The 10,832-nt window shown below is 38.6% G+C and overlaps 1 protein-coding gene and 1 long non-coding RNA gene across 10 annotated transcripts in view; one reads left to right on the forward strand and one right to left on the reverse strand.

The window, feature by feature from the left end:
- The window catches only part of LOC111592467 (tropomodulin), a 46,224-nt gene that overhangs the window by 9,632 nt on the left and 25,760 nt on the right, over window positions 1-10,832 (forward strand). The window contains exon 1 of one of the 9 annotated variants that reach the window (XM_023304672.2): window positions 5,816-6,138. The exons of the other annotated variants lie outside the window; for them this stretch is intronic. Within the exon in view, the coding sequence (XP_023160440.1) occupies window positions 6,025-6,138 (114 nt within the window). The 5' untranslated portion in view covers window positions 5,816-6,024. Of the gene's footprint in view, window positions 1-5,815; window positions 6,139-10,832 lie in introns of those variants that run through there. 9 annotated transcript variants of the gene reach the window in all.
- On the reverse strand, window positions 341-1,141 carry LOC111592472. The gene is made up of 3 exons (XR_002750960.1): window positions 1,085-1,141; window positions 930-1,026; window positions 341-596 (listed from the first exon to the last, which is right to left on the reverse strand). It is a non-coding gene; the product is annotated as an uncharacterized LOC111592472 (long non-coding RNA).

The raw sequence follows: 10,832 nt of genomic DNA on the forward strand, positions 1-10,832 counted from the left end.
TTTCTATAGAATTATATTATATTCTTTCGAATATATTTGAAATGCTTTTATAGTTTTTATACATTTATTACAGTTTTATATTTATTGCCATTTATTCATATGCTTATTATTTTAATAATTTTTAATAAATATATTTAAAATTTATAAATAAAAAATTTATATTACAAAATTCTTCAGTTTATTGATATATAATATATACATATGTATGTGTGTATGATATACATAATTATAATATATATATATATATATATACAATATCTATATATCAGCAGTTATGTAACTCCTCCACATGGATTTGGCTGTCCTCAAACGGAGCCAGACCATTTGACTGCATGCCCTTAACTCAAACACAAGTTTGTTTGTCTTTGCATATAGAAACGTCTTGACAAGATTTTCTATAAATACATATTTCATATTTTTTTCTATTTCTATAGTTCTCTATATATTCGTATGGCGACCCCAGTCGAGGCGAAATTCTTTAGAAACATTTCTTTTTTGTGTTTTCCTTCTCTTTTCAATTTGGCTGGTATTTGATGTTTTGATGAGATGCCCACTCTCTTTGGTTATTTAAATTATAACCTACATAATGTTAATGGCTAAGAAAGAAATATATAATTAAATAATATTTATGGGGCGTGGACAGGCACATGGCCAAACATTCACAAAGAGGTGAATCTAAAGGGGAGACTCTGTTCGGTTGGATGCAGACGAGCAGGAGGTGGGAGTAGTCCTTTATGATGATACAATTCATAACATTAAATGAAATGAAAATGTTTCTTTATTCAAATGAAAAACAAAGCGCTTGTTGTTATTTTTCCATGCAGCATGAAACTAATTGCAATGCAATCAACGAACATTTCCATTTCATGTACGAGTATTCCAATTATAAATATATTGAAAAAATATATATAAAAATAAAATATATTTACTGAGAAGCGTGCAATAACATGTCATAAAAACAGCTCCCTATTATGCACATTTGATTTGTTGTTCACAGCTTGTATGTGGGGCACTTTCAATTGCAAACTATTTATAACAATTGCCATTTATATACAAGTTTTTAATAACACTCGTAGAAAATTACCTTGAAAGCAGCGCCGCCATTCAGAATAAAACCATGAATAAGACGAGTCGGCCGAGAAGAAGAAAATGTAATGCCAAAAAGTCGGCAAACGCTAACGAAGCAACAGGCAAAGCAAGAGCAGCAACAGTTTTCTCACTCTTCCAATCGCCACTCGGGGAGCAGCAGGTGTGTGTGTAAGTGTGTGTGTGTGTGTCAAAGAGCCAATTAGTGTACTGGGAAGAGCATTTCTAAAGCTCCTCTGAGGTGCTCTTAGCTGCCGACACCTGTGAGAGCACCTTTGCGTTGTTTGTGTTTGTGTTTGTGTGTGAATGTGTGTATTGGTGTAAAACACCTTCAGCGCGACAATGTCAATGATCATTTCTGACATGAAAGCGTGGGCGTGGCGCAGCTGCCTGCCAAGAGAACCGAAACTCACCACACCAGACTAATGTGAAGTGGCTGTAAAACTGTGCGCAGGTATATTCGGAGATTCACAGGTAAATTAGATAAAATGATATATAGTCACAGTGCCCAGACAGCTCAGCGGAGACGAGGTCAAAGTACTTTCGTTCCCCGTCTGCATTTGTTTACAAACAACTATTTTTACAAAAACTCACAGCAGGCGGAAGGGGCAACCGAAGCCAGCGATGGAAGCCGTTGCCCTCGGGCCGGATACGCCAATAAATGGAGAAAAAACTTTTCACATCGCTGGAATATTAATGCTTGCGGGCAATTCTTGTTGTTTCTGAATGCAACTGAAAAGCAAATATGTTGGCATATTGATCTGAACCAAATATCTGCTGACCCCAAAAAGAAAATATCTGAAATTGCTTTAGGCCAAACTGTGCCAGACTGCCACATGCCATTCGCTCATAAATAAAGCCAAAGGTGGAACTACAGTTCCAATCCGTTTTGGCTCACAGTAAGAAAACTTTCGATAGCAATTGACTGCGTTTCACAACAAGTTACTTGATCAAAATTTACTTCTTAGAATACACATGACTTCTTTATATTGCCTTTTGCATATCCTGTACAAGTGCATTTAAACATCTTTGTCCAATACACAGGCAGCGGTTGCGGCGAGAAGTATTCAAATTCCAAATTATTTCAACGCGCATCGATTTTGTATATGAGATGTTGCTGTTGCTGCTTTGTTGCTTTGGCTATAAATAATATTTTATTTCTTTCTTTTTTTGGAACAGTTTTCAACGCGTTATATTTAGCAGGCGTTGAGCCTACAGCTCGTTTGTTGTTGTTTATTTTTGTGCAGCAGCTGTAAGAGAGCAGAGACGAGTAGGCAGCAGCAGCAGCGGCCATTTATTCTCTAAACTCGAGATGAAACTTTTGTATAAACTTGGCGAGTGAAAATAAACAATTAATTATACGGCTTAAGGGACAAGCAGTCCAGCAGCAGCCCAGGATTTAGGGTTCTAGTCTAGCGCCAATGGCGGCAGCCTGTTGTCAATGCAATTTAAGATTTTATATTAATTAAAAGACAACAGCTCGTTTTAAATAATTTAGCAGGCTTAACCAGTCACAAAGCAAGTTTATTTCAATTTGTTAATACAAAAATTAACACAATAATAAAAACAAAAGCTAGAAAACTGTCTTTGCTTTGGCTCACGGCTCTATCCAAAAGTGCGATTGGGAAGGTCTTTTTTATTTATGCTTTCTATATATAGCTCTTTCTTTAAGATTGATGCATATTTAGAAGGAGAAAACAAAAAAGAACCAATTCCACATGCTGCGTATATAAATAAATATAAGCAAAACAACGAAACACCTTCACTCTTGCTTTTTTGTTTCAGTTTCGTGGGACTAAAATAAACTAATTTAGTTGTATATTAATTAGAAATATGTCAAGTTGAACGGTTCGAGAACGGATAAAGTTGAATATGTTTTAATTGGTTTTCGTGCTGCGCGCTCGCTTCCGTTGCACTCTGCGGCAAACGGCTTGGCTTGGCTTGGCCTGGCCTGGCGTTTGCGAGGCAAAAACGCTGACAGTTTGACAAGCTCCATTGACACACAGCCAAAGAGTCACATCCGCATCCACAGTGGCTGCCTGCTGTAGTTGCTGTGTGGCCATGGCAGATTTACAAGGCAAATCGATGGGAACAATTAGCGCCGAGCAGTGAGCGGGCCAAGACAGGCCGCTAGCTGCAACGCAAATTGTCAGCATTTAGAATGACAAGCGGCGGCTACGATTTACGGTGGCCCCATCGAAATTGGCAATATTTGTGATAATTATGGAGACAGCTATAGCTCTTAGATGTGTGTGCACGTCTGTGTGTGCCGATATAGGTGAATTCGGCCCGTGAGCAGATGATTTGCTCTATAAATAGACCGTGTGACAAATAGCCGAGCGAAGCTCGCAACGCAATAAACTGTTCACGCGACAAGGTTATCCACTGTAAGGCGACAGGCGCCGCGTGATTTACTTACAACAAGCAGCACCGAAACAAAAACAACATTAAAATATTTACGCAGAATTTGCCTACCAATGCGCTGCGCACACAAAGGTGAGAAACAAAGGCCAAGAACGGCGCAACTGGCCAGCTGCATGCCAGAGGCGACCCGGGAGCCAGAAGCTGGAAGCTGTAAACGACAGCTAAATCCTAGCGTCAGTTCAGTCCATTTCGGATCAGTTCAGTTGAGTGCCACGCGCAGCACATAACGCACGGAGCTGATGGCAAGCGAGTCTTTACGGCTAGACATATAAAATCACAATCGCATTTTTTTATATTTTTCGTATCGCCTAATTCCCGTCGAAATTTGTTTTTCATGTTTTTGCGCGCGGCCAAGAAAAAAAATGTTAAGGAATTCGCTATAATTTTTCAAGCGAGTGTGGTCAACAAATATTCACCTGTTTTCGTATTCGCAAGTTCGTTGAAAGCCAATTCTTTTCCACTCTCTAGCGGCATAGGCAGCCGTCGCCCCTTCTGAATACAAACGTTCACATTACGCATACGTCGCGTTGACGGCCCGCAAAAAAAAGCGAAGAGCAAGAAATACGAAATAAGAAAGCGAATAATAATAATATAAAGAAGAACCCAAAATGTAAAGCGGCAAATATTTTTGCGCACACATTTTGAAAAGTGTATAATTTAAAGTGGCCATACACATTCGCACACTCACTCACACATATATATATATATTTAAGTGCGTGTGTGTGTGTCTCTGTGAAGCATTTCATTTTTAAGATTATGAGCAAATTGTGTTAGTCTGCCGCTCCGTCCCCGCGGCAACATTAAGTGTTGATTGTGTGCGCCGCTCTATTAGCGGCTGCCTCTCACCAGGCCCCCTTTCCTCACACCCTCGAACACAGACGCCCCCACCCTGAATAGTCCTCGGGCTGACTGCTTGGCTGGCTGACTGCCTCAGCTGAAAATCAAGCAAACTCAGTTCGTTGCGAGCGCGAGCGCGTCTGCTGCTGCTGCTGCTGTTTCTGTTGCCATTGTGGACTGCCTGCCAGCCTGCCTGATGGCCCAGTTGAATTTTTAGCATTTCAAATTTGCATGCATATGAAGGCGATAAAACCACACAATAACACTGCATATACTCTACTGGTATACAACAAAACAAAAATAAAAACAAAAACAACAACACAACGCCCACGCGTTATCAAAAAATGCTAAAAAACAAAAATCCAAAATACACGTACAAAAAAAAACAAAAACTAAAACAAGTGCAACTCAACAACAACAACAATGAAACACAACCGCAGCAAAAACTCTTATAAAAAATATACATGTACAAAAACAAATATACATAGCACATACATATATAAAAACAGTGCACTACAAAAAATCAATAGCAAAAAAAAAACAACATTTAACAATGATATCAAACGCTACACGAAAACACATGAAAAATGCATTTGAAGCCGGGCAGCGGAAAAGGCTTCAATAATTCTATTTTTAAACAAACCAAATACAATGGCAGACGTGTCTTTACATTTACCGACATCATTTTTAAATTTTTTTATAATACTCCCCTTTTTTTGCTTTTTGTATACTCCATTTGGATCTGCTTTTAATCTGCCTGGCTGTCGAGCTCATTTGGCCACCTGCTCGCTTGTCTTGTATTTTGGCCAACTTTGTGAGTTGGGCGCACATAAATAGTTTTCGAGTTAAATGGCAAATGGGAATTCCACAAATAGAAATTGCTTTCAACTATTGAAGGAGTGTGTGTGTGTGTGCGTGTAAAGCCACAATGTCCGGTGCTGCTTAAGTAGCACTATGCAGCTCCCAATGGGCTGTGCGTTGCTTTGATTTGGTTTAAACTTGGCCATCAAATTGTAGAGACCGCAAGTTCTTATTGAAATTACATTTTTATTGAATAAAAAGCCAAGTTCTTTTTGAAAGTTTATGATTTGTATTTCACCCGCATATTTATAGAAAAATTTTCATATTTTCTTTTATTTTTTTTCTCTTCTTATTTGTGGCTATAATTTTTGATGTTTGAATTCGAAATTCTTTTAGCAAGCAGCGATTATTTATATTTTCTTTTTATACTTTCATTAATTATATCTATGCATACTATGCAAACAATTCGTTTTTATTTAATAACAAAACAAATTGCTGGCCAAAATACGCGTCAAGGCAGCTGCAATAATAAATTAAAAGTCGAATTAGCAGATTGCGTTATATTTTTCATATATATGCTCAAAAATATCGCATCGAATTAATATCATGATGTGTTTCCAGTGAAAATGAGTGAGAACAAAATAAGAAAAGTGTCCACATAAATTGAGTAAATAATAAAGAAGAAGAGAAGTAGAAGTTGAAAAGTTGTTCGTGTTCAAGTGCCAAAGAAATTCCTAAGAGCCATGAAATAAACTCACAAATTAACAAACAAAAACACAGCGAACGCATCTTTTGCAAGGTTGAAGATAAGGATAAGGATAAGGATAACACTTGTCACCTCTCAGGATTAAAACACAAACATAAACACTCAACAATATGGCAGACACTGCCAATGACAAGAGCGTCAACGACAATGACGTCATTGAGGAAGAGGAGACAACAACAACAACAAAGAAAACTTCGCAATGGCGCAAAACGCGCACCACCAAGGTGAGGAGTCGTAAATGCGAGGGTGGTTCAATAAGTCTGTGTGAACATAATGAAATATACCCAACTTAGATTGAAACCGTCTTAAAACTTCTGAAATTTAAATGTTGTCGAGTATATAATATTTAGAGCTTCAGGATAATTCTTAGAAGACACATATATTTATTTTGGTGTAATAAAGTTGCTTATATGTCTGATCAACTATTGACTATGTGCATAATGTATAAAATAATATACTTTATATATGTATATATATATGTGAAAATATTTCCCTTATGCTAAATTAAGAATTCATGTGTGTCCTTGAGTCCTTAAGTTCTTAAGTGAAAGCAGTTTTGCAAGCTTTGAATAAATGTCCCCATAACATAACTGAGATTCTATGCATGAATGAAAATAGAAAGACTTCTTAATTTGCCCTCGCTATTTCGTTGTTGTGTGCGTGTGTGCGTGTGTGAGTCAGTCTGAATAGCTATTTAAATGCGTCAAGTAATGAGAGGCAGTCGCATGACCAGCGTACGCCCACTTCGCTCAACATTTGAAGCTGACAAATGCGACAGATTGAAAGTTGCCAATTGTACGCCGGACAAAGATGTCGAAAGCGACGTCTCCCGATTTGCTGTTGGTGGCCAAGCAAACAAAGGCGAGCAGCGCAGAATTCCTTGATTTGAGCCAAAAGAAAAATAAAATATTTATTTTCTTTAGAAATACGTTGCGAGAAAAACAACATATCGCTGCTCGCACTCAGATATATTTTAAAAGATACATTGGGAAGCTGCTGCTAATTAGCCGAAGCATTTTGTTGTGCTTTGCACTTGATTAACTCTTAATGCTGCTAAAAATAAACTGCGCGCTTTGGACATTAATCAAGTGGCGTGCCACAACTCACAGCTCACAGCTCACAGAGCGAACTATGTTAAATGCTGCTGGCGGGCATACTCCTAATGCTATGCACATACATTCGTTGAAGCACAAAAGGGTTTGGTCCTTACAAAAAACTGACGCCCTTAAAACACTTTCAGCCATCGCTTGGCCAACAGAGCTAAAGCAAACGGCGTTAGAAAGTTTCCAGGTCAGTGAGTTTCCATTGCAAGCTGAGGCGACTCACCCGAGTCGGAGCCAGATCTGGAGCTATAGCTAAAGGATAAACATAAGCACACAATGGGCGGGCGGCACATTGATTATATTCAGCCACATGGGACCCAATCTGCTGTGGCTGCCATACGACGACAACGAGTTTCTGGGCGCATAAATTACTTCGACTAACAGCAGCAGCGGCAGGAGAGACAGCAACAGCAACAGCAACAGCTACTTAAGCATCCTTAAGCCGTACTCACCTGTCGCTGGCGGGCGCACCTGCAATCAATCAAGCTGTAAAGTATTTATTAAACGTTATTATGAGGTTTACCAGCAGATATTGCTTATATACGTACGTGAGAGTACACACACCCACACACCCACACACACGCACGCACACACTCAGAGAGATGTATTTTTTAATAGCTTCATTGTTTCTCTTAACAGGATTTCATTTCACTTAATATACCAACACAGTGGCATGCATTACGTTAAAGCACCAACACACACACATGTATACACATATATATGTGTGTGTATTTATATATATAAAAGCTACAGCTGCCAGTTGGCATTACCTGCCCTTAAACGCTCCTCGCCCACACTTATCTCCAGCTCTCCCTTTACCATGTGCATCATTACTGGCTTTTATTGTTGTTGTTGCTGCTGGGGCACACTTGTTAACCCGACGTTTGGATTTGCCCGGTGGCATTTTGGCGCTGGCTTCAAATGAAGCCAGAGCGAAAGCATTGACGTTCCTGGCCTGAACAACTGCCAGGTAGTTCAGTTTTCGCATAGGATTTTTCATGCCAGCAATCAAGGTGGCTACAAAGGCTATCAGAGTGCAGAGTTTCCGCACCGGCGCCCCATTTCCCGTTCCGCCTTTATTTTTTTCCCTTTTTTTGCTAACTTTCCATTCTCCTGCCTTTGCTATTGTGTTGTTCGTTCTATGTGCGACTACTTGAGCTCAAATTCTGACTTTTAGCTGTATTCATTTCTTTTTTTTGTTAATTTCATTGCCACTTTTATTATTTCATGAGATTTGAGACTCGTTATTTCTCCCTCACTGTCTGTCTCTCTCTCTCTCTCGCGCCCTATGTTTCAGTCTCTGTTACTCTAATTTAATGTGTGTTAAACTAGGCAATTTTATCTTTTAATTAAAACTGACGCGTCTGCTCCTTTTACTTTTTTCGTGTCTAACACATACTCACACAGATACACACACACAGATAGGTACATTAATTAAGCATTGTATTTTTCACATGCCACATGCCAAGGCCGACGAAAAAGTTAAAACCTCAACATTTGTTTTATTTGGCTGACTCGCATAAAATATTCGCTGCCCTCAAGTGGTACACGAGCAGAGCGTAAGAGGCGTGGCAATGCCACTCATTTTGCACAATTAAGTTGCAAAAGGCTGCTCAATGGGCACGAGCGGCATGCCTCGGGGCCCAGGGTTCAGCAAAAGGCTAATTGATTTGAAGCTTTTTGGCCTTTGCTTGAGAATTGGGTGCCAGCTGATGTGAATTGTGGCAATGAGGCGTGGTTAACTTGGCCATATCCAAGATGTTCCCAAATACATTTTCCGTTGATGTGTAAAGATTTTTTCATTTCAATTATATAATATTGAAAATAAATATAACTATAATTCAGTGAATTCTTTTATATTACTGAGAAAGTCAGACTTTAATTTTTATTTTAAATTATATTTTATTAGAAAATAAATTTCTTAAATTTATAATTGCATTTTATGCCATTTTAAATGTCTATTTTTACAAGACAAAATTTAAAATTAAGCAAATCGTTTATTGCTTTCAGTGTGAAAATATCTTAGACAGAAGCAGAATATTTTAAGAAAATAATTTCCCCATAGAATGGATCAGCGCAGCTAGGATGTGTCAAATCGCAAATACTCTGTCACTGAATAATTACATTTAGAGCCTTTAAGGCCATCGGATTAGGTCTTACAAAATGTTGAATGTATTTTTACCACTTGAGTACTTAATTCCACTTTTCTCTATATGTATTATACAGCGATTCGATATGTGAATCACGCTTATTATATATCTTCGATATTTTATTTAGCAATAAATCAAATAATTAAACTTTGAATGATCAAGGTATATATACAGTTATATGTATATGTAGAATATATAGCATAATATATAGATATTTTTCAAATTAATTTCTAACGTTTCTTTTCTCTCTCTCTCTCTCTCTCTCTCTCTCTCTCTCTCTTCTCTTTTATTCATTTAGGTAAGCAACGCCAATTGATAAGTAAACACCCTCTGGATCTAAATGAATTCGTAGTAAGTAATTGGCTATATTTCTGCTGAATTTCATCGTCAACAACAACGTGCTGTATGCTCTTTGTTCCAACATAATTTGCTCTTTGTTGTAAATATTCGTATTTGTTTTTTTTTTTCTTAATTTACTTGTCAAGTTAACGACCATTGAAGAGAGCAAATGGATCGAAAATACAACACGCAGCGCACACTCACACACATGTGGTGTGTGTGTGTGCTTGTGTATGAACAAGCAGTTATAAATAATTTCTGGCAAAAAATCAGCAATTTTTCCGTTGATCTCCAAGTATAGCGCGTTGGCACAGAGCCAACGCGAATTGCGCATACGCCGTGTGACGCGCCCGATCATTTGTATGGGTAGTTGTAGTGGTATGCGTATGTGTACTAGTATTGGTGAGTGGCGCTCTGGAACATGGTGCTCTTGCTCTTAAGAGTGTGCGCTAAGAGTGTGCCGAAGAGCAGTAGCCGAAAACTTGACTAGCATAGAAAATAAACAACATGATTTGCCTTCTTCTTTGTGGCATGTTCGTTGTTTACTTGAGTTGCTGCTGCTAGTTGTGCAAAAGGCAAAAGGTCTATTGCATCTTCGAAGGCTATTCGCGATAGCGCTACTTTTGACACTTTCGCCTGTCAGCAACAGCACTGATGCCGTCGACAGCCTTGTGCATTAAATCAAAATTTGTGAGGCTAATGCTGCTGCTCAGTTGCCCGAGTTGCTGTCCGAGCTGCCAAATTGTTTTGTCACATTTTCGTCAGCTGTGCGATGCCTTTTGCTCGCTCTCTCTCTCATTAATTTACGTCTAATTAGTTATGATTTTCGGGATGGTTTCAATTGTGCGCAAAACAACAAGGACGTGACTTTGGCAAAGAACTTGCTCGAAGAGCCGCCCGTCACAGATCAAAGTGAAAATGTCACAAAATCAACGAGCGCAAATAAATATCAGAAATTCATTTGTATTATATATATGTGTGTATATATGTTGTATATGTGGCTTTCCTATATATAGTATACTGATAATTAGTTTGCTTTCAGTACTCTTCACTCATTTACAGCTGCTTTGGCAGTGAACAATTGACTGTCAGGCATTTTAAGCGATTTTCAATTGCACGCACATACACAAATACATACGCAGAGCCAAATACACATACTAAGGCAGCGCTCTATATACATTTATATATATATAAATATTGCGGCGTTCACGTCTTGACCAAATTTGGTAAAGCTACGGAATCGATGCGACTTGCCGCCTTGCCGCCTTGCAGCGCCTTTGGCCGTGCAGTTTAACTCGATGCAATAAACACAAAATGTGCAAAACA

Source organism: Drosophila hydei, unplaced genomic scaffold (genome assembly GCF_003285905.1).
Source record: "Drosophila hydei strain 15085-1641.00,03,60 unplaced genomic scaffold, DhydRS2 tig00000063-arrow-pilon, whole genome shotgun sequence".
NCBI lineage: Eukaryota > Metazoa > Arthropoda > Insecta > Diptera > Drosophilidae > Drosophila > Drosophila hydei.